We start from the raw sequence: 24263 nt of genomic DNA on the forward strand, positions 1-24263 counted from the left end.
CAAAAAAAGATTTTGTTAATGCAGAAGCTTGGAGGCTTGAGAGTTTGACATCCATCCCTGGCAGAACTCCAGAAGAGATGATTAACAAGAGAGCTCTTAATTGATTGCAGATTAGCATAAACTAGCCTGTGCTCTGGTACCTAAAGAGAGAAGGTGACCTTTGACTCCTTTAACTCAGGAGGGATGTAGAGCACCAGGGCTGTGACAGCTCCTCTATTCTGAAATGTGCTTCTAAGAGGCGGAATTTAACAAACTAGGTGCGCTAGATCTGAAACTGCTGTCCTGTGAGATACAGTACAAGAAAACTGTGACGTTTAGCTTAGAAAGGAGAGACCTTAAGGAACATGAAGGCTGAATTTCAATACTAGAGGTACAATATGAAAGAGGAATTAAGTTAGAGAAGAGAACTGTGTTGCGACAGAAGCCAGAAGGAAGGAAATAGGTGGCATTTCCATGGGGAAGCAGATTCAGCTCAGTATGAGGAACTGGGGATAACAGCATTTCATGCAGGCAGAAATATGGCTTTAGAGTTAGAAATAACATCAAATCTTGATTCCAACACTTTCTTGCTTAATGCCATTGGACGCGATCTGCAGCTTCTGAGACTTTTCTGCAAAATGGAAATAGCAATTCCACCTCCCAAGGTTGATATCAGGATTAAATAACTTTGCTTTTAAGATAGCAATGTGACAATTTTTAAATAAGAAAAAATGTATTTATTTGGCTATGTGGGGGTCTTAGTTGCCACATGTGGATGTAGGATCTAGTTCCCTGACCAGGGATAGAACCCAGGACCCCTGCATTGGGAGCATGGAGACTTAGCTACTGGACTACCAGGAAAGTCCCCCCACGCATGCTTTTTAAAGAGAGGATTAAATAATATTAATCAAAGACTTAAGATTTGTAGAACTGGGGAATAAGCACTCAATAATAAGTAATAATATTACAACTAAGTTTCTATCACTGAAATTATCTAAAACAAACTAATGTACTTCAGGAGAGAGTGAATAGATGAATTTTTTACACCCAACCCAAAAATGTCTCGAGAAGAACTGCTCCCTTCACCTGTCTCATAGGTCTTTCAGCAAAACTCTTATGATATTGTTGGGCTGGGTTCTTCTTACATGGCAGTTCTCTAGAACCCACTACGGGTTCTAGAATATTTCTGTAGACCCCCAGTTCTCTACCGTACTCTGTACGGTACCTGACTCAGCAAACTGCTGCTGCTGCTGCTAAGTCGCTTCAGTCGTGTCCGACTCTGTGTGACCCCATAGACGGCAGCCCACCAGGCTCCCCTTCTCTGGGATTCTCCAGGCAAGAACACTGGAGTGGGTTGCCATTTCCTTCTCCAATGCATGGAAGTGAAAGGTGAAAGTGAAGTCGCTCAGTCGTGTCCGACTCTTCGCGACCCCATGGACTGCAGCCTACCACGCTCCTCCGCCCATGGGATTTTCCAGGCAAGAGTACTGGAGTGGGGTGCCATTGCCTCCTCCAGACTCAGCAAAACTGTTATATAAATGCAGACTCCTGCTTTCTGGGGCGGAGTGCGATAGACTCGTTTCCTTTCTCCTTTTCTTCTGATTAGGATATTTGAATTCCAAGTAAGGGGGGAAAGGTCACCTTTTGGTAGACATTCTGTTTAGATCCTAATTGAACAAGGAAATGTAGAGTAAGGGGGAGATGGAAAAACCCCATGAACGTGATGTGAAGAAAAAAGATGAAAGCTTGATCACCTCCATTTTCTTTCAAGGAGGAAAAGAACATTAATTTGTGTGCGTGCTCAGTTGCTCCTATGAGCGTGTGCTAGGTTGCCCCAGTGGTGTCTGACACTTCGAGACCCCATGGTATGCAGCACGCCAGGCTCCCCCATCCGTGGGAATTTCCAGCAAGAATACTGGAGTGGGTTGGTATTTCCTCCTCCAGGTACTCTTCCTGACCCAGGGATCCAATCCGCCTCTCCTGCATTGGCAGGGAGGTTCTTTACCACTGAGCCACCTGAGAAGTGAAAGTGAAAGTCGCTGAGGCTCAGTCGTGTCAGACTCTGCAACTGCATGGATTATACAGTCCATGGAATTCTCCAGGCCAGAATACTGAAGTGGGTAGCCTTTCCCTTCTCCAGGGGATCTTCCCAACCCAGGGATGGAACCTAGGTATCCCGCATTGCAGGCAGATTCTTTATCAGCTGAGCCACAAGGGAAGCCCACATATTAACCTATTTAATCATTTATTCAACAAATGTTAATTTGACTGTCTTATGCTAGGCGCTGTACTGGGCAGAGGTTTCTGCACTAACGGGAGTGGAGTTTTAAGTCCAACAAAGACAGACACTAATTAATGACAGTAAAGTAGGGTGAACATTATCATGAGACTGAATTTCCACATGAACAGGTTTGGGGACAGCAGTCTAGCTGAAATCAAAACTAGAACACTTGTCTCAAAGAATAAGAAACAGGTTTTTTGCCTGTTTCGGTGTGTCTTTGAGGAGGCTGGGTGAGGGAAGGGTACTCATGGAAATGAGGGTTTCGGCCCTAAAGCCGCCCATTCGTGCAGCCAGTGTAAGGGGGAAGTTCAGGGTATCATGAATGACACCTACCAGGGAGACCTAGCCTAGCTTAGGAGGTCAGGGAAGGCCTCGAAAGGGAAGTACTTTAATCTCAACGATGAGAACTAGAAGCCTTATAAGGATCTGGTGAGAAATAAGATTCAAAATTTTCAAGGATGTGAACTACTGTCCAAAAGTGGTTTATATTTTACACCAAACATCAAGGGGTTCGCTTGTAAAACCACACGCTTTAGTTTGCTAGGTTGCAGCGTTCTCAACTACAGTCGCTTCGGCACTGCTGCTGCTGCTGCTGCTGCTGCTAAGTCGCTTCAGTCGTGTCCGACTCTGTGCGACCCCATAGACGGCAGCCAACCAGGCTCCCCCGTCCCTGGGATTCTCCAGGCAAGAACACTGGAGTGGGTTGCCATTTCCTTCTCCAGTGCATGAAAGTGAAAAGTCGAAGTGAAGTCGCTCAGTCGTGTCCGACTCTTCGCGACCCCATGGACTGCAGCCTACCACGCTCCTCCGCCCATGGGATTTTCCAGGCAAGAGTACTGGAGTGGGATGCCATCGCTTTCTCCGACACTGCTGCTGCTGCTAAGTCGCTTCAGTGGTGTCCGACTCTGTGCGACCCCATAGACGGCTTCCTACCAGGCTCCTCTGTCCCTGGGATTCTCCAGGCAAGAACACTGGAGTGGGTTGCCATGTCCTTCTCCAATGCATGAAAGTGAAAGTGAAGTCGCTCCGTCGTCCGACTCAGCAACCCCATGGACTGCAGCCTACCAGGCTCCTCCGTCCATGGGATTTTCCAGGCAAGAGTACTGGAGTGGGGTGCCTTGCCTTCTCCGTCTCCGACACTAGTGGTAGAAAAATTAAAACTTCTCGAAACCCTCGCAAACTGTGCGTGGCGCCGTGGAAGGCGCGCAGCACTTCGGGTCTTGTAGTCCGAGACGGACTCCGAGTCCCATAGTGCTGTGCGGCGGGTCGTCGCGCCTGCGCGGTGCGGGCGGCGGGCAGTGCAGAGTGCGAGGCTCTTTTGTTCGTCTGAGGGGAGGGCCGTTGGCAGGGGCCTGCGGTACGCCGCTTCAGTGAGGGGGCTCGACAGTGGTCACCCGGCTTGTTGCTTTTCTGGTCGCCACTCCCCCGGCCGGCCGGACAAGACCCGCCAGTAGCGCGGCACCGATTCCTCTCGGGCTTGTGGGCGCTGCTCTGAGGTGAAGAGCCCGCTAGAGGCGGGCAAGCGGGGGGATGGCGCGCGGCGGCGGCGGCGGCGGCGGGAGCCCTGGATCAGGGGCCGCGAGCTCGCGGCGGAGGTTAGGAGCGGGGAGCGCGCCCGACTCCCTCTCCCTCCCCGCGCAGTCTTCTGCCGGGCGCAGTGGGTAGGGCGAAGAGCGCGAGAAGATGGAGAGGGCGGGGCGGCGAGTCCGGAGCCAGAGATTGAAGCGATTCGGGGTGGGCCGAGCGTTTGCGGGTCGCCCTTCGGCCTGAGTAGACCAAGACAATGCTACGTGGGTTGGGTGGGCGGCTGGGGGATTGGGCTGGAGAGGAAACACAGTAAATTGGGAAGAGGACGGACGGGGTAGCCTGGGCGCTTGAACCAGCGTAGGGAGGGTTGACGACTGCAAGACCCGAGGTTAGAAATGTAACCTGAGAATATTGGGTCCAGCCAGGGCTGCCGTAGGAACTCCGCTTGCGGAGTTGCGGAGCGGTAACTTCGAGGAAATTGTAAGCGGGTGGGGGGCAGGGCAGCCCCAAGTGTAGTGCTTTGGGGAGGTCTGTTGAGTAAATTGGGGAAGGGTCTAGAAGGAGGGGTGGTATTTGCCTGGTTTTGCTCGGGGACTCGGGGTGGCGGGGAGAAACTGTTAAGAGTAAGTGGGCGGAGGTCCCGAGAGCTTTTCTGTGAGGCTTGCACAAGAAAAGGGAAAAACTGGCCACCGCTTGCTTCCTGGTTGATCGGCTGTAAGAATGTGTGAAGAAAAGATGGAACGCGTTTTATTATCTTTTCCAGGTTTTCTGCTGCCTTCCTTCATTCCGTGTTTCCTTTAAGGAGTTAAAAAGTCCCAGTGCAACTCTTGCTTTAATTCGTAATTGATTACATAAGTTTTTATCTGGGACTGTTGCTGGTCACAAAAGGCAGTGAAGTTGTAGAAATGTGTAGATGAGTTCATATTTAAGGAATGAAGTTAGTGAGAGATTGTGAGATGGTGTGGGAAGTTGAGAGAGAACGTGGAAAAGTTCATGAGATTGTCAGATTTTTTCCTTCAGCTCTTAAGTTTTTTAGCCAGCTTGTCCTTGGCTAGAAAATTTGAACACGAAGGGAGCACTACTTTACCCCTTTTTCAAAACTTCAGATGCAGGTTTTTCTTGGATTGCTGTTGCATTCAGACATGTACTGGTTCGACTCTGTTGAGGTGGCATTTACAAGATCAGTTATACCAGAACCTCTAGCTGAGGGTTTAAGATACCCTTCTCAATTGTGTTAAGATTCCGGTGGGCATTTTGAATAGTTTTAAAAGGTCCAAGATTTTGGAATGGCTGCAGGAATACAGTTGGGAAATTAGTGTCTGTGTTCCAAAGTGCTTACAGATATTTATATGGAAAGTGATATGTTTGAAGAGCACATTGTTGGAATTGGCCACTCCTTGATAAAGCTTTAGGGCAGTTCAGACTCTCCAGTCCTTTACAATTTTCTCTGTGGTGCTGTTTTCTTCATTGGCTGCTGTAGCCTAAGTTTTTTTCTTTTTTTCCATTAAAAATGTAAGGATCGTGTAGCTTTGTGCGTCTAGCTTCTTGATTAAGGGAGACCGAGAAAGAATACCCTATCCTGCAGTTTGACTACAGGATACTAATATTTTTATCATCATCTAAGGAAAGGAAGCAACCATTCTATCTTCTGGTGCCCATTTTAGAGACTAGGAAAATATTTCTTTTTGAATTCATACCACTTAAAGAGAAGTGATGCATTTTTGTCATTTTCTAGTAGTTTACCAATGAAATCTTACCTTTTCGTATACTGTCTCTGATGGTATAATAGATTTTCCGTTGTATTTGATGGATTTTTGCATCATAGTTAATTTTTCTGGGTAGTTTTTAAAATAAGAGACTAATGGCTAGTTTATGGGTTCATGTAGGATGAGCCATGCCTCTTGTTCATCCAAGACTAACACATAGTTCATTCATATTGTTGAATGAATGGATAGGGCTTTGAGATCTTCCTGAGAATTCCCTGAGTTAGCAGAATGACTCACTGTGCATTTATATAATCAATTTGCCTGTTTTTGTTCTATGACATTTGGCAGAGTAAAACTGTTGCCCTTGGCGTTCTTGTCTTAGCCTCCGTTTTTAATATAGTCACCTGGGTATTAAATACAGGAAAGATGTGCAGATTGTGTAAGTGGCAGTTTTAAATACCCTAAGCCAGGACTAGGAGAGCACTCAAGATCTGGGTTTCAACAGCAAGCTATATAGTACTTTGAATATTTTCTGTTATGTAAGTATTTTGAAAATTTTGTGTCCTTTGTATGGAGCTAAGTATTTCTCAGTAGAAATGTCTATTGAAAACTTGAATAGCCTTTCCAAGGTTAACTGGAGAAGCTATTTGATTAAGGACAAAATTCTGATCGTGTGAGTATTTGAATTACTGCCTTTAAGCTTTTGTGATTTGCTGACCAAGAGAGGATGGCCTAATTTGTCTGTGAAATTGTGCCTTTCTTTAATAGTAGCTAACACATTGAAAGCTTAACAACTGTGGTATTTGAGAAGTTAGTGTCATTATTCTGATTTTGTTGTGTTGTCTGTGAATGCTTTGGTCTCTGCTTTTAATTCCAACTTAGTCATAATTGTGGTCTTGCTTTCTAATCACTTTTATTTCGTTTTAAACTAAAAGATTTGCTTCTGGTATCATTGTGTCCTGCTAATATTTACAGATGCTTGTGGCTTTTATATATATAGATATAGATAGATAGATATAGTTTTATTTACATCAGCACAGTGAAAAGGAGTTAGCCAAAGTTTTGGGACACATCTCAGATAAAATTCTAATTTTATTTTCACACTGATATTCTAGTCCTAGATCCCAAAATTCGAGGACAGGGATTCCTTTAAAAATGAAAGTCCTGCTCACTGGGTATGTGGCACACATTCTTGTTTTTTGCTCAGTAAAGTTTTCCATCTGGAAAGCATTTGCCTCACAAACAGCTACAGCTAACGGACGAACTAAAAGCATTTAGAAACATGAGTCAGAAGGACTACAAATTGAATGTTCTATACGTGCCTTCACCTGCCTTTCAATGTCTGGTAATGCTACTGATCATAATCCAATTTGTTTGCTGAGCTTTCCCTGAAAAGCTGAGAGCTTTCAACCTCTGTTCCTTGGTTATCTGATTCTGAGACCTCCATTCTTATTGCCCATATGGGGTTCAGCACCATATGCCAGGTCCAGACCTACCTTTAATTGAGTGTCTGAGTAAAAATAAAAACAAAATGCTTTGGTAATTACAAGAAAAAGAGAAATAATACTTGGCTGAGTTGGGTAGACGTGATAGAAGAAGTAGCATTTGCGCTAGCTCTTGAAGGATGGGTAGGGTTTTGACTACTCTTTTTGGACAGGATAATAGCAACCCACTCCAGTGTTCTTGTCTGGAAAATTCCATGAACAGAAGAGCCTGGCAGGCCGCAGTCCATGGGGTCGCAAACAGTTGGACACACTGAGCGTGTGCACACACACTTCTAAGTAAAGAGCAAATCCATGCATAGAGGAAGTGTGCAGCGTATGTTCAGGTTATAGTTTTCCGTTTTGACAGGAATGTAAGATTTGTGAGGGAAGTGGGAGTATGGAATAGGTGAATCTAAAGGGTGTTAGATGTTATACTGAGGAGATTGGCCTTTCTAAGGAAGGAGGAGGAGACTTTGCAGAAAATTTTTTAGCAGTTACCTGCTGCTTTCCTATTCATTCTACTCCCACCCAAGATGGTTTACACCCTGCCTACCTCAGAAGTGCCTCATTGCATTTGTTAACAATAGTTCCCTGGGCTTAAATTGCCTCCCTCCAGTCCCGCTTTTCAAATGCTGTTGGAGCCTTACCTCAAATCCTGACTTTTCAAAACCTCTAGTCACCCTAGCTATTTGTTTTTCTAAACCCCTATAATACTTTTGTGGCTACTTATTCTTGCTTATATTTATTTTGCTAATTATTACATACTCCTGTTATTTCTTCTGTTGAAATGAAACTGAACTTCAGTTGCTTTTGTACTTTTTTGTATGTTTTTAATCTTACATTCCTGGTTCTGTGTCTTACCCTTCGGAGACTTTGGGAATTTTCCTATGCTTCAGAAAGCCTTAGTTTCCCGAAATGGACTTAATAGTGTTTGTTGTGAGAGTTGAATTAAGTGCCTTTCTATGCATTGAGTGTTCAGTATTCAGCAAAAGTTATATGTTATATTAAAAGTTATATTTTCAAAAGCCTCTACTTCTGTGAGTCTGCAGATCCTGCTACCCTAGCCCAACAGTTCCATTTGCTGGGGTCAAAGGGGTTCCTGTGATGTGGAACTTGCAGAAGCTTTCAGTGCTTTAGCTGGAATGAATTGGTTACCTTTTTCCACCCAGGCTGTTAGTAAATGCTTATTGTTTTGATTTGTTTTTTTAATAGATGGTATTAAAAGCTAGTAGAGCTGTAGCCATTAACTTTTATGCTGTTAACTGACTAGGCCTTGAACCTAAGCTAGAGGCAAAAGACAGGTAAGGAAAACATGGAATGGAAAAAGGAGCTAGATGAAGAAGGAGTGAAGTGGGGAGTGAAATACACAGTAATGATCAGCTGGTTCTTGCCTGCTGCTCCCTCAGTCTAGCTCTTTCTACCTGGCCACACTTCTGTTCCTCAGATAAAGCAGGCTCTTCGCACCCTAGGACTTTGAACCCACTGTTCTCCAAATTTGGTATATTTTTCTAAGTTTTGCCGAGTTGTCTCCTTAAAATCTTTGTTGAATTTGTTACAGTAATGCTTCTGTTTCATGTTTTGGTGGCGAAGCATGTGGAATCTTAGCTCCCTGACAATAACCCACACCCTCTGCATTGGAAGGCGAGATCTTAACCACTGCACCACTAGGGAAGTCCCATTAATGTTTTCTTGCTTCTTCTCTGAGCCCTACTCTGCAGACACATGCATACATACACTCCCACTCATGCTCACTTATTTGTCCTCATTAGAATATAAACTCTAAGAGACCAGGAATTTTGTCTGTGGTGTTCTCCCCATTTTTCTAGTGTCTCACACATAATAGACGCTCAGTAGATGATGTAGGAGTATGTTCACAGGAAGAGTTAATCTAGTCTGGGGCTTCAAGAATGCTTCTTATGGGGGCATTTTAGTTAAGGGAAGTGGTTGAGTGGAGAATGGGGCAAAGGGCAAGGTAATCGTGATTGTTAGGGTTCGATGCAGTGGTCTTCAGTTCAAATGCCTGCAGATAATGGTATGGAGGTCTTCATTTTTACATCACTGGCTGCTGTTGAGAATGAATTGGGTTAGGAGTTACCCAGGCAGGAGATGGTGGTTACCTGAGTAGGATGGTAGTAGTGGGACTAGACAAATGTATAAGTTAAAAGATATTTAAGATAAAAAACAAGAGACCAGATACAGAGTATGAATAGAGAGAAATCAATGTCATAATTTTGTTCTGAACTCAGTAAAAGCTACATGAATTCTTAGACCATTTAATTGAGTAATTGACCTTTTTAAAAAGTATATCTGTAAAATCAGAGCCTGAAATCATAATCTCTGAAGTTTATTATAGAACTTTACCATAGAAATCATTAAAACTGACTTTTGGTATTTATGTAGTTTCTTCAGAAATCTTAAAATTCCTTTTGCAAATAATTCTGTTGAAATTTTCCATAGTTTGTATCCAGAATTTACTTCCTTTTCGTCACCTATCTATCTTCATAGGAAGATGGATTCCTTTTGCCATTTACTACAAGGTCTTTATTTTTCTGCCAGGATAAGATAAAGAACATAAGGAATTTCTACACTTCAGGTGTGTGAAATGTGATTTCTCAGTTTCTGGCAGCTCTTCTCTCTCAGTATTCCAGAAATGAGATCTTGGTTTCTGTTTTGTAATTACTGGTCATTCTTATCAGTCAGATCTGGGTCCTTCTTGAGTGTTCTGGAGCTGCTATGATGTTTTGAAAAACCTAGCCATGAATTTCAGCCATATACACAGGGGGAAAAAAATGGTATTTTCTCACCAAGTTCCCATTGCACTGGATTTCAGAGTTATGCTTAAAGCAGTAAATAATTAATGAAGTAGAACATAAGTGCAAATATGTAAATAGATAATGAATGCCAGAAGGTCATAAAAAGCTCACCCCAGAGGAATTCCATGGAGTTATTACACCTATTTTACAGATGAGGAAACTGAGTTTGCAGTAAATATACATAATGCCTATAGGCATAGTTTTGAGAGATCGAGGACAGGAAAGATATGCTTCCGGTGCTCATACTAGCTAGAGGAATTATAAGGAGTCTTCAAGCAGTACTCTTCCAGTTTCATTGCTAGGAGAAAAACGGTCTAGAGTGAATGCTGTTGAAGATGATATGGAGGTTTTGTTTTCAAGAATCAGTTATCACTTACTGTTCCAGCCTTATTCTAAATGGGCTGGAATAATGGGCTTTATGGAGGAAGTAAAATGTTCACCTACCTTTTTGCTAAGTATAAGAATTGATTTATGTTTGCAATAGTTACGTAATTTTACTGAGGAATGTAGTTTCTGTCAGTCCTCTTGTAGCAGTGGCTTTTTTCCGAGGGTGTACATGAGATCGCCTAAGGAGCTTTTAAAGATGAGATGCCGTGATCAAAGCAACACTCTTTGCAATAATAAAAAATAGGAAACAAAAAATTTTCATCACTAGGTGAATGGTTAGAGTATGGTATGTCCATACAATTTGGAATATTGTGCAGCTTAAGAATGGAGATCTTTATGGAATAATGTCAGAGATACATTATATTAAAAGGCAAATTATAGAACTGTAATATCAATTTTCACATATGGTACATCTGGGTCAGTTTACATGTAGAAGGACAAAGACAGATTTTCAGGAAGGAAACTGATTTCCTGCTTTAAGTAATTTTGTAATTGAATATGAATAAGCTAAGCTAAGTCATTTCAGTGTGTCCGACTCTGTGCAACCCCATAGACGGCAGCCCACCAGGCTCCCCCATCCCTGGGATTCTCCAGGCAAGAACACTGGAGTGGGTTGCCATTTGAATACATAAGCTAATTACAATTAGAAAAACAATATTTTTAAAAATAATACACATACTCTGTTTTTTGACTCCCGGGATGTAGACTTCTGTATTTGTAGATTCCATAGGTGAATGTTTCTCATTTAGGTGGAAGTTCTCTGTTCAAGGTCTGCTTTCCTATGAATGCTTTCTTAATACAGATTCACCAGACCAGTGTGTTTTACCTTAGCGTTTACTGAAAACATCCTGCTGGTCTGGTTTCAGAGGTCTGTAGATGTTACCTTGTCCTCACATGTGGAGTTTGACCTTTCTGAAAGCTGGCAAGAAATCAGCTTGGAAGTTCTGGGATAGCCCTTTATAATTCATGTATGTGATGGCAAGCAGGAGCTATGCTCACATTGTCTTCTCAGATTCTTCTCATACCCTTTCACTCAGACTTCACTTTATTGCACTTCACTTTATTGTGTTTTGAAGATAATTGAATTTTTTACAAATTGAAGGTTTACAAGTTAAAAGTTTATGGCAACCCTGTGTCAAATAAGTCTATCAGTGCCATTTTTCCAACAGCATCTGCTCACTTTATGTCTCTGTGTCACATTTTGGCAGTTCTCTCAATACGTCAAACTTTTCATTACTGTTAAATTTGTTATAGTGATCTGTGACCAGTGATCTTTGATACTGCTATTGTGATTGTTTTTGGGTGCCACAAACCATGCCCATTTAAGATACCAGAACTTAATCTGCCAGCTGTTCCAGTCTCTTCCTTTCCCCAGGCCTCCCTATTCCTTGAAATTAGGCCATTTAATAACACTACAATGCCTTCTGAGTATTCAAGTGAAAGGAAAAGTTATGTCACTCACTTTAGAGGCTAAAAACTATTAAGTTTAATGAGGAAGGCATGTTAAAAGCCGAAGGCCAAAGATAGGCACTGGTTAGCCAAGTTGTGAATGCAAAGGAAGTTTCTGAAGGAAATTAAAAGTGCTACTCCGGTGAACACATGAATAATAAGAAAAACAAAACAGCCGTTTGCTCATATGTAGAAAGTTTTAATGGTCTGGATAGAAGATTAAACCAGTTAGAGCATTTCCTTAAGGCAAAGTCTAATCCAGAGAAGGCCCTAACTCCTCATTTCTGTGAAAGCCTCACAGGGTAAGGTAGCTGCAGAAAAGTCAGCAGAGGTTGGTTAGTAAGATTTAAAGAAAGAAGATGTCTTCATAACTTAAAAGTGCAAGGCGATGCAAGTGGTGCAAGTGCTGATGTAGAAGGTACAGCAAGTCATCTAGAAGATCTAGCTAAAATAATTGATGAAGTTGGCTACAGTAAACAGCATATTTTCAGTGTGGATGAAACAACCTTCTATTGGAAGAAGATGCCGTCTAGGGCTTTATCATAGCAAGAGAGGAGAAGTCAATACCTGGCTTCAAAGGATAGGCTGACGCTATAGGGGCTAATATAGCTGGTGACTTTCAGTTGAAGCCAGTGCTCATTTACCATTCCAAAAATCTTAGGGCCCTTAAAAATCTAATCTGTTTACAACACAGTTTACAGCATGGCCCCCAAAGCTGCTTTTTTTTGGTCTTAGCAATGTATGGTACTTTCCTTATATCCCCTTTTTCCAGACTATTCTGTTTTCCAGTTTCAGATGAAAACTCTTAAGCTTTTTCTGTTGCCTAGTGCATCTCCTTAACAATAACTTTATCATTTTAAATCTTAATTTATTTCACATGGAAAAACTAATACTTGGTGTGAAAAGATCTGCTGCACACAATAAAATTACAGTATTTTAAGCCCACTGTTGAGGCCTACTGCTCAGGGAAAATGATTCTTTTCAAAATATTACTGCTCATTGATAATACACTTGGTCACCCAAGAGCTCTAATGGAGATGTAAAAGATTAATGTTGTTTTCATGCCTGCAAACACAGCATCATTCTGCAGCCAGTGGATCAAGGAATCATTTTGACTTTCAAGTGTTATTTAAAAAATACATTTTGTAAGGCTGTAACAGCCATAGATAGTGACTCCTCTGATAGATCTGGGGAAAGAAAATTGAAAACCTGGAAAGGATTCACCATTCTAGATACCATTAAGAACATTTGTGGTTCATTGGAAGAGGTCAAAATACAACACTTATGGGAATTTGGAAGAAGCTAATTCCCGGCCCTTATGGATGACCTTGAGGAGTTCAAGACTTTAGTGAAGGAAATGCACATGTAGTGGAACTAGCAAGAGAATTAGAAGGGGAGTCTGAGGAGTAAATTACTGCAATCTCAAAATAAAACTTCAACTGATGAGGAGTTGCTTCCTATGGTTGAGCCAAAAAAGTGATTTCTTGAGATAGAATCTACTCCTGGTGGAGATACTGTGAAGGTTGTTGAAGTGACAACAAAGGATTCAGAATATTATACAAACTCATTTGATAAAGCAACAGCAGGGTTTGACAGGACTGACTCCAATTTTGAAAGAAGTTCTGTGGGTAAAAGGCTATCAAACAGCATTAATACTACGAAGAGGGCAGTTTATGAAAGGAAGAGTCAATGTGGAGAACTTCATTGTTTTAAGAAACTGTCATAACCACCCCATCTTTCATAATGCACCACCTTCATCAGTCTGCATCCATCAACATGAAGGCAAGACTCTTCACTAGCAAAAAGGTTATGACTTGCTAAAGGTTCAAATGATGGTTAGCATTTTTAGCAGTATTTTTTGCTTAAGGTATATGTATTGGTTATTTAGACATAATGCTATTGCATGCTTAGTAGACTACAGTATAGTGTGAACAACTTATATATGCACTGGGAAAAGAGAAAAGTTGAGAGACTCATTGTAGAGGTCTGGAGGTATGCCTGTATTCAAAAACAGAATGCCTAATCCTGTGTCTGATACTTCATGGTCTTCTGCCAGCAAGCGTTGTTACTCCTTTACATTTTCTAGCTCTTAACTGTAAGAGTGGAGGGGTGTCTAGGAGAATCTCAATTGTGTTTTTTTCTCTTAAAGAGCTATGAGTTCATGACTTTGCTTCAGATTTACACTATTCCTAGATTCTTTGGGACACCATAGAACAAGTTTGGGTTCTTAAAACTGGCATTTTCTCAGTAGTTCTCTGTAGTCTACTTGCTAAGCAACAAAAATGCAAAATTCTGTACTTGTCAGGGCTTCCCTATTGGCTCAGTGGCAAAGAATCCACCTGTAGTGCAGGAGACGTGAGTTTGATCCCTGGGTCGGGAAGAACCCCTGGAGGAGGAAATGGCAACCCATTTTCCTAGCAGTGTTCTTGCCAGGAAAATCCCATGGACAGAGGAGGCTGGCAGGCTGCTGTCCATGGGGTTGCAAAGAGCGGGACATGACTGAAACAACTCAGCAGACAGCACTTGTCAATTTAAAAGACTCAGAAGACTCCTGGGGCCCTAAAAACCAAAACTTTGTCACACCTGTTGATTTAACAGCTGTTGTTCATTCGCTAGGTTGCGACCCCATGGATGCAGCACACCAGGCCCCTCTGTCCTCTGCCATCTCCCAGAGTCTGCTCAAATTCATGTCCATTGAGTCAGTGATGCTATCTAACCATCTCTTCCTCAGCCGCCCCCTTCTTTTGCCTTCAGTCTTTCCCAGCATGCAGGTCTTTTCAAATGAGTGTGCTCTTCACATCAGCAGACTCACTGGAAAAGACCAAGTAGTTTTTAAACACCTATACATACTCCACGGTATTAACTGAAAGAAATCATAGTCCGTCACTTCCTTATTTACTGATGACAAATTGTAGAGAGGATCAAGTCAGATCCTTTCCTTGTATAGACTGGAGGGAAATCTCCCTTTAAGTATGTTGTCCTTTGGTCTAGCTCCTAGATCTGTGTGGGTGGCAGGGTCATTAGCCCAGCCCTGCTAGGAAATGTGCATACTGAAGTGCTGTAATTTTATTAATTGTGTGACCTTGGGAGGTTTATTTCCTGTAAGTCTGTTGTGTTATCTCTGAGGTGTCAATGACATATGAATGGCTTATTTTATAGGATGATTTCAAAGATCAAACGAGTTGTGGTAGCACATTAACTGTAAAGTGCAATATAAATGTGAAGTATTATTTTTCTAGGCATTTTAAATGTGGCAGATCAGACTTCCCTTGTGGTCCAGCAGTTCAGAATCCACCTGCCAAAGCAGGGCACATGGGTTCGACCCCTGCTTTGGGAAGACCCCACATGCCTTGGGGCAGCTAAGCCTGTGCACCACAACTACTGATGTCTGCCCTCTAGAGACCAGCCATCCTCAGCTACTGGAGCCCTGGGGCCCTAGAGCCCATGCTCTTGCAACAAGAGAAGCCACTGCAACGAGAAACCTGTGTGCCAAAACTAGAGAGTAGCCCCCACTCTCTGCAACTAGAGAAAGCCTGCGTGCAGCAGTGAAGACCCAGCACAGACAAAAGTTAAAATTCATTTTTTTTTTTAATGTGGCAGATCCAGTTTAATATTTAGGTAAAAATTATAGCAGCTTAACTGATCGTAGGTATTTTTGTCTGAAACGTCGTGATGAGCTTTAAGAAGACTTGTCCACGGACTAAGATTTCTAAGTTAATTTAGAACTGTTCACCTCTGTGTACACATTGTGATGTATGGTATATATCTTGACCCTTTGTTCGTTGATTTTGGCACTTTTTATGCTATAATTTGTTTGCCAGGATATTTAGAGAGAGTGGCAAATAGAATTGACTAATGGCATTTTTCCATTGTGCTACTACTCTGATCTGAGTTACTTTGAAATTTCCTTGTCAAGCAATTACAATTGAGAGCCCTCCTTCAGGTATTACTGCTGGTATTTGGAGACTGCCGTATTCAAGGAGAGGGGATTTCTCTTGACATTATCAGTTTGGAAAGTATATGCAAATGACTGGTCTGTCATAATATTTCAGGGAGATCTTGGCTTGTCTGACGTCCCTGGTGGCTCAGACAGAAAAGAGTCTGCCTACAATGCGGAAGACCCAAGTTTGATCCTTGAGTCAGGAAGATTCCCTAGAGAAGGAAATGGCAATTCACTCCAGTATTCTGGAAAATCCCAGTATTCTGGAAAATCCCACAGATGGAGAACCCTGGAGGGCTACAGTCCATGGGGTTGCAAAGAGTTGGACACGACTGAGCGACTAACATTTTCACTTTGGCTTGTCTGAAAGTGCTTGGTTTTGTGGGAAGAGTGAGTTGTGTATTTAATCCACTTCTCTACTGACTTTGACAAATGGCTTATTCAGGACCCCAGAAATGTACCAATAAATAAGGAAAAAACTCACATTGGGAAGCCTGGCTGAGAATCTCCAATATAAAGAATCTAACCTGGAGACGGGTGCTGGGATGAGCTAGTTACGAAAACTCAAGACAGAAGTGGAGGTCTATTTTCTACATTCTTCACTTCTCTTTTCAGTTGCTCTTAGGACAATGAGTTTAAGTAAGAGGAAAATCAAAAAGTCTCACTCCAGATTTCCCAGTAGCTAGCAATGAGGTAGAAACTGTCATTATTTTGTAGTAGCAGGACTTTTTGTAAGACATATACAGCTATTAATGTAAACAACACAGATAAGTAGCTCTTAATTCTGAAGCCAGAGTGATAAGACTGCTTTTTCTTTAATTGCTTAGAAGAAGGTTGATGAGGGGACAGTTACTGGTTTGGAGTTGTCTGTAAACCACTGTTCTCTTTCTGTCTGTTTAGAAAGGGAGTGGCTTCTAATTTCTGAGTCCAAACTAATGTAGGGAGTTGTGGTACCCTTTGTTACTGAAAGGTAACTGTCAATTTATTTTTCTCTGCACATTAACCAAAGAGTGATGATAAATCTTGCAAAGAGTAGCACTTGTTCTTGGGAGCAGCTACTACTGCAGCACTTATCCTAAAGAAAAATTAGGTTTGTTTTCTTTCCTGATAAAATAACACTTATCATGGCAATCAGAATTCTGAAAACCTGAAAATACTTCCCTCCAGGAAGAAGAAACAGCCTTTGAATCAGAGGCACAATAGCCAATAATTAGCCAAAGCTGACATTCAGTGCATTGATTTGTCTGTTCAGTAACAGAAGAAAAGGAAAACTCATGTGGCACTAAAACATAGAGGGCTTGGGGAGGGGAGGAAAGCAAAATCTTTGGTATGTAAAAGAAGAGGAATGAGCAAATGTAAATGAAGAAGAGTCAGCTTAGACGTGTGTGTGAGCTGTGTGGGCATTGGGTGTTGCCACAGACCACACTAAAAGCACCTCAGAAAACTTTTTTTGTGTGAAGAAGTTCAGAATGCCTTTAAGTGGAAGAGGTATCTTTATTTTTAATTGGCAGACATGAGGTTTCTGGAAAACAGGGACCGTTACTTACTCTCTTGAATCTCCAGTCTCTTGCAACGTCTAAAATTTTCCAGCAGCCAACCAAATGTTTGTTGTTTCACTAGTCCCAATTGCTCATATGTACCGAAATGAGAATATCTCAGAATGTAAACTCAACATCTGTAGAGACTGTAACTGATTCACAATGGTGAGTCTGATTTTTATGAAAGGTTTGTTTCATGTAGTCTATAGATGAGCTCTTTCTGAATATATTCTGTCCACATGCCAGTTTAAAACTATGTTTATAGTTGAACTCAGTAAGACTCCTTTCCCAAGGATGCTAGAAATAAGCAGTTTAACCCCCACATTGGCACTACCTTAAATACCAACATGAAACATGGTAGTAACCACTTTCTTGTCTTGGATCATCAGCCATACTTTTGACTCTATAGTTCCTGCTGGTCGCTGATCTATCAGTTTGTAGATTTCAGCCAGTTTTGTAGATCAGTTTTATTGTCTTAGTATCTAATGGCGCCACCTACTGACACAGTTGTAGGCTTTATGCCTACCCAGCAGTTAGAAGAGTTGTCCGAAGGACCAAAGAGAACAGATTTGTAGGGGACTGGAAAAACCCTTAGAGGTTACTGTGTGTGTGTGCTAAGTCGCTTCAGTTGTGTCTGACTCTTGGCAGCCTGTGGACTGTAGCCCACCAGGCTCCTCTATCCATGGGATTCTCCAGGCAAGAATACCGGAGTGGGTTCCCATGCCCTCCTCCAGGGGATCTTCTCAACCCAGGGATCGAACCCATGTCTCTTATGTCTCTTGCATTGGCAGGTGGGTTCTTTACCACTAGCACCACCTGGGAAGCCCTACAGGTTACCTAGCTTGATGATATACAAAAGAATACAGGTTTTGTTATCTGTGATATCTTTTTTCCCATACTTCCAAATTCATTAGAGAATCTCATGGTCATTCTGGCATTTTTATGAATCTTTCTCAGACTTAGAAATAGAAAGAATAAAAACTTAAATGACAATTAATGGTGCCATTCTTAGAAAAGAAAAACCACATAAAAAATCTTAAGGGAACTCAAAAGAGATGGTGCTTAACAATGCAGAAGAATTGTATATATTATATATGCATATACAGAAGGGAAAATTAAACTAAATGTCTAATAAATAGGATAAGCCATTTCCCATAGTAAAAATCCAAGTCGAATACTTTGGTGAAATTGAAAAACATTCAGAGAATAGGAGAAAATATGGATCAGCGGGTTATATATATTTTAGGTTTGATGTATAGACCTTATTTTTGGGAAGATTGCTTTTCTTTCAAATTGATGTAATACTTTAGATATCATAAGTAAAGAAGTATTGGGAGTTATTTTTAAACGTAGAATGAGTATAAAAGTTTTAAGTGGATGTGCAGGCATAAAGAAGTTTTGCTGTGAGATTAGTTGGAGCTGTTTTAGAAAACTAACTTTCTAGTTCAACATAATCAGAAAACTCTTGGCTATTGAAAATGAATAGGCATAACATTTAATAACAGCATTGGGCCCTATTAAAGTCATTTTTTATATCCCTGGTTTTCTTATCTACATATTTCCCTAAGAAGAGTACCCTAATGTCCTTTTTATTTCCTTTATCATTTTAGCGGCGTCATCCTTTATACCAGAAAGCTGGCGGGCACTATGGGGAAAAAACAAAACAAGAAGAAAGTGGAGGAGGTGCTAGAAGAAGAGGAAGAAGAATATGTGGTGGAAAAAGTTCTAGACCGGCGAGTGGTAAAGGGCAAAGTGGAGTATCTCCTAAAGTGGAAAGGCTTCTCAGAGTAAGTTTCATTCACCCAGAAAGATGTGTTCACCCGATCACCAGCTGTTTCTCAGGAGACTGATAATGTGCATGACACAGGGCACAGGGTGCTCCAATGGGTACACTGTGACTCTGGCTTGGCCTCCATGGCTTATACTCTAATTAGGAAAATGATCTACATGTACAAAATGCTCTCATGCATGACCAATTTCTGATGAGCAGTTTTGTGTATGGCTTAAGACTGATGCAAATTTGCAAAGAGAACGTAAACTTTCTTTTGAATGAGGCAGCTTTCAATTTGTGTTAATACTAAAAAGCCCCCTACCACTTACCAAGAAATTTGAGCTTTGTCGAGTTCTTGGTCTTGGACAGAATCTAGTTCTTTTCCAAGGACAGCAGCTCTCGTCCTCCTGTGCCTCTCGGTGGAGTGTGTACTAACTTTGTGACTCGTGTGCCTCTGGTTTCAGTGAGGATAACACATGGGAACCAGAAGAGAACCTGGATTGCCCTGATCTCATTGCTGAGTTTCTGCAGTCACAGAAAACAGCACACGAGACAGATAAATCAGAGGGAGGCAAGCGCAAAGCTGATTCTGATTCGGAAGATAAGGGGGAGGAGAGCAAACCAAAGAAGAAGAAAGAAGAGGTAAGACTTGAAATAAGAATTTTTACTAGCCCAGAATTCATGCTGCTATCAAAGCAGCTGATAGCCAGATAGTTTCAGCACTTTTGTTCTGCTGCTGCTTGGATCTCAGTCCTTTTGCAGTCTTAGATAGGCTAATGCTTTAAAAATACCTGGGGGCTCTCTCATGAAGGCACATAATCTACTCACATCTGAGGTTTAAGAACAAGTAAGTGCAAGGGTATTAATTTGTGTGAGGAGATGCTGTCAATGTTTTAATCATTTCAGGTTTTAATCCATTCAATACCATAAAGTAAGGTACCTTTTGAGGGTGAAGAAGCAATTGTGAACATTTATTTTGCTTGAGATGAATGTCCCTTTTTACACATGGGGGAACCTCAAGCACATCAAAACTTGATGGAATAATCACTCTGATTCTAAAAGGCTTGTGACTTAGAGCCAAAGAATTGGTGAAATGTTGGCAGAAGGATTTGATACATTATCATCAAAACAGGAGTAGCTGTAGTCTGGAGAACAGTCCCATACAGTTAAAATTGTTCCATCTGGTTTTTACAGTCAGAAAAGCCACGAGGCTTTGCCCGGGGTTTGGAACCAGAGCGGATTATTGGAGCTACGGACTCCAGTGGAGAACTCATGTTCCTAATGAAATGGTGAGTCTGCCAGTGGCTCTGTGTGTTGTTATTGTTTTTCTTCTCCTCATCTGTTCCATGCCAAAGGAAAAGAGGTAGACCTTGGAAATTCTAGTTGCCCAGGTGTGAAATCTTTAAGATGGCATAGCCCTTCAATAGTTACCCTCGGCCTGACTGCCAACCTGGTCTCATGAGTTACAGGGAGGGCCCTTAGGATTCTCAGATTTTTGCACCCCCCCCTTTTTTTTTAAGGAGGTGGGAGAAAATCTAGAGTGGAGAGGTGTATACAGGAAGGAATCACATTTCACTTCTGTAATAAAGGGGGGAAAAATGAAATGTGATTGAACCATCCTCCCTTTCCACCACCTTCTTAATAGAGATCGGGCTAGCCCCAGCATCAGAAATTGTTAATTTCTCAGGGTTAGGAAAGAATTTCTGAAGCTCTTTCTTTGTCCTTTCCAGTTGGTGCAAATTTTCAATTGCAAAGTCTGCCAGCAGGGGTCAGCAAGGCCCCTTTACTAAGCACAGAGAAGCCTGCTTTTTTCCCACTATAACCAGTGGTGGTAGTACTCCATGAAACATCTTAATGAAAGCAGTTGTCCTGAGACTCTTAAGAGCTATAATTAACCCAAAGTTCTCTACTCTGTCCAAAAGGAAGACTTTCTTCCCTTTTTCTTGCTAGTTGGAAATGCTTGTTCTCCTTTCCCCAAAACAGAGCTCAATCACTGCCTTTAAAATATAAATTAGGAGTGAATAATTCTAAGCCTTTGCCAAGGAAGCATTATTCTAGGGACTTTATCCTTTTATCAGTCTAGAACCTTCTTGGAAACTTGTGTCTATACTAATTTCTCTCCTTTAGAAGGTGGCAAGAGAGGCCTAACTTGAACACTGAAATCCAGTGTCATAGCTGGCTGCTGCTGCTGCTAAGTCACTTCAGTCATGTCCGACTCTGTGCGACCCCATAGACGGCAGCCCACCAGGCTCCCCCGTCCCCTGGGGTTCTCCAGGCAAGAACACTGGAGTGGGTGACTAAACCTCTTCTTTTTTTCCCATCCATTCCCTAGGTGTTTATTGAACCTGGCCTTCTTTTAGCTTATTTATTGCTGGCCTATAGGAGAAAAGTTCATTTTAAAGTGCTGCATATGGGGGAAAAGAATTAATACCAGGAGTTACTCAATCCAATTATGATATACTTTTGTGTGGCTGTATGCGACCAGTCTGAGTAATGGTAGCACTTCCTCATTGCTTGACATTACATCCCTTTGGTTGACTCACTAGTATGTATAAAGATTATAGCTGAATGTAACTGCAAGTTAAGATTGGATGTTGATTATAAAACCAAGTTAATTTTAAAGTTATTTCTCCTGGAGAATGGAGATACTTGTTCATTTCCCTAAGTAGCTGTTTTTCTGTGCAGTGAAATGACTGAACTGTTACCTCAGAGGCTGTTGTTGAATTGTCAGCAAGGGGTAGGCTGCTTCAGGCTCCCATACTGTTACACTTCTTTGCCCTCCCTTTCTCTTATCTGTTGTTTAAAAACATACTTTCCTGGCTTACTCTTCCCTGGGTCAGTGGGGCTGTGTGGCTTAGGTATACATGTTGCTGAGGTTCCAGAAGTCTGGCGTGGTGCCTCATCAGAGATGCCCTCATACGTGTATCTGTCTGCTGCCTGCCCCGTGCTGTTGCTTTCATCTAGGATGCTCCCAATTACCTGAAGAGAGAGCTTATGCTGAAGTCCCTTGTAATATGTATGTGGTTGTCAATTTTTTAGAACATTTTAAAATTCAGAAAAATATAGAGAATTACATAACAGTCCCTTTATTTTCTACCTCCTAGTTTTGAAGCACCATTTCAAAGCACCTGGGAGTTGTGGCCTATCTGTGTGCGCATGGTATTTGGTAGTGTTAAACAGTGTGATTATGAGTCAGCAAGAAATTCTCCACCTGCATTGGCTCTGGCCAGAGCCAGATTGGTATTAAATCTTACTATCTAGCATGGTATTAAATCCTGTTAGCAGGCCAGGGTCTATGGGCTTTTAGTAGCTGGGATATGGCTTTGGGGGAATATGGCAGCCTCCCTTACTCCTTCAGAGAATCTGAGAGTGTCATGTTTTTTATGTGTGGGGGTGTTCAGAGGTTCCCAGCGGTTTAGAGTTAGCTTTTGACAAAGAGGGTATTTTCAATGGGAGAAGATATCCGAGGATATTATTTGACCAAAAGCTGCTAGTAAATGATGCTTACCCCATGTTATCATCCTTCCCTGGCCTGACTTCTGGAGTTAATATTTTTATTTTTTTATTTATTTGGGTGCTCTGGGTCTTAGTTGTAGCACGTGGGATCTAGCTTCCTAACGAGGGATCGAACCTGGGCCCCTTGCACTGGGAGCTCAGAGTCTTAGCCACTGGACCACCAGGGAAGTCCCTGGAATTAATATTTTTAAAGCCCAATTTCCTGGGAGATCCATGTTTGGAGACCACCAGCACCTGGTCTCAAAGTCTCTTGTGCTTTGTTCTACAGGAAGAACTCTGATGAGGCTGATCTGGTCCCTGCCAAGGAAGCCAATGTCAAGTGCCCGCAGGTTGTCATATCCTTCTATGAGGAAAGGCTGACGTGGCATTCTTACCCCTCAGAGGATGATGACAAAAAAGATGATAAGAATTAACTTTCTTGAATACCAGCCCCTGTCACATCTGACTGTGGGTTTCAAGTGGGGAAAGAAGGAGTTCTCCTTGTCTTGACACCGTGAAGGTGGCTTGAGAAGATGTCCTTTGAAGAGCCAGTATAGTTTCTGTGCCCTACAGCAGCCCAGGGCTTCAAAGCCGCTCCATGCTGTGCAGTTTGCACACCCATCCCGGTGGAGGGGAAGGAGGGTCAGTGTTTCAAGGCAACCCGTTCTGAACTTTGCTGAAAAAAAAAGCAAAGGGCCTTCTATGAAGGACAAAACGTAGAATGGGATGTGGGAGAGCAAGAGATACTGTAGATCTTCAAAGAGCATCTCCACAACCACACAGCCTTCTTCCCGATAGTGTTAACTCTGCATTTTTACAGCGTAGCATGTGTGTAGTTTTTGGCTATTACTGGTGTATTATTTGGGGTGGGTGGGGTGGGGTGGGAAAGAAGGGAGATGGGTTAGGATCATTTTTGTTAAAATTTGGGGAAACAGTGAAACAAAGGAAAGAACAACTAATGATGATTGGGTTCAGTGTCCAGAATATTGTATCCTTTCAAAAAATGTCATTGGCAACCTAAATGAGGACTGTGAGAGACTGTTTAAAAGCTGTGAATGCCTGAAACTTAGAAGCCAAGGTATTCCCCTGCCTGAGCTTAATGCTGTTCCCAACCAAGGAATAAAAAGCTACCAAAGCTGCCATTTGGGAGATGGAAACTGGTTGAGGAGGAAAAGTCTTATTGGAGTGTATACACAGGCAGATCATTCTGTCTTAGAGGTGCTACTCATGAAACTGACAAGAAGACCCTTTCTTTTCCTATTGTGAAGTTACAAATATCAGCTTGTCCATCCAAGCCACTGGTGAAGTATTTAGGGAAGGGCAGAGAGGTATAGGAGGTAAGTGAGTAGGGAAAGACAAGGGCCGGTGCTCATAGGGTGGAAAACTCTTGGAGCCTGTTTTTTGAACTTTGAAACCATTGGTGGCAGGGTTCAGTCACTGACAGCACAAGTTCAAGAGTTGAATAATTTCAAAAGCCCTGGTCTCAGGAGAAGATAAATTTTCATACTGGGGCAGTGGTTCACTTTAAAACAAAACAAGTTTTTTAATCCTAAGAATTAACTAAAATCCAAAACGCTGTCTTGAGTCATGAGATCCATCCGTTGTTGACATCGTCTTGATCTGCATCTAGAACTCCATTGTAATTTTTAGGTGTGTGTTAGGTTTTTGTGAAAACTTTTGTTTAAATGTAAACTTCATATCAACACTGTCAGTTTTTTGTCTTAATAAAACTATATAGATTTATAATCCTTGATTTTTGTCTTGTCTTGCTAGAAACTCTCCTTGCCTTTTATTATTTTATAGATTGATCCTCTTTGGGAACAACCTGCACACTTGAATGGTTTTTCAATACTATAGGCTTGAAAATCTGGTACCTGGTGTGAGTCTTTTGAG

General features: G+C 41.9%; 2 protein-coding genes across 2 annotated transcripts in view; one reads left to right on the plus strand and one right to left on the minus strand.

The window, feature by feature from the left end:
- NFE2L1 (NFE2 like bZIP transcription factor 1) overlaps positions 1-24263 on the minus strand; it is a 592815-nt gene that overhangs the window by 550536 nt on the left and 18016 nt on the right. The window lies entirely within an intron of this gene.
- CBX1 (chromobox 1) lies at positions 3582-23217 on the plus strand. Its single transcript, XM_052658033.1, has 5 exons — positions 3582-3756; positions 18715-18891; positions 19340-19517; positions 20070-20164; positions 22660-23217. The coding sequence occupies exons 2-5, from the start codon at positions 18752-18754 to the stop codon at positions 22802-22804; spliced, it is 558 nt and encodes a 185-aa protein (XP_052513993.1). The 5' UTR covers positions 3582-3756; positions 18715-18751; the 3' UTR covers positions 22805-23217.

This window comes from Budorcas taxicolor, chromosome 19 (genome assembly GCF_023091745.1).
Source record: "Budorcas taxicolor isolate Tak-1 chromosome 19, Takin1.1, whole genome shotgun sequence".
Classification (NCBI taxonomy): domain Eukaryota; kingdom Metazoa; phylum Chordata; class Mammalia; order Artiodactyla; family Bovidae; genus Budorcas; species Budorcas taxicolor.

Coding starts and splice junctions, on each gene's coding strand:
- CBX1 (XM_052658033.1), top strand. CDS start 18,752: ATGGGGAAAAAACAAAACAAGAAGAAAGTGGAGGAGGTGCTAGAAGAA. Junction 18,892..19,339: donor AAGTGGAAAGGCTTCTCAGA/GTAAGTTTCATT, acceptor CTCTGGTTTCAG/TGAGGATAACACATGGGAAC. Junction 20,165..22,659: donor CTCATGTTCCTAATGAAATG/GTGAGTCTGCCA, acceptor TTTGTTCTACAG/GAAGAACTCTGATGAGGCTG.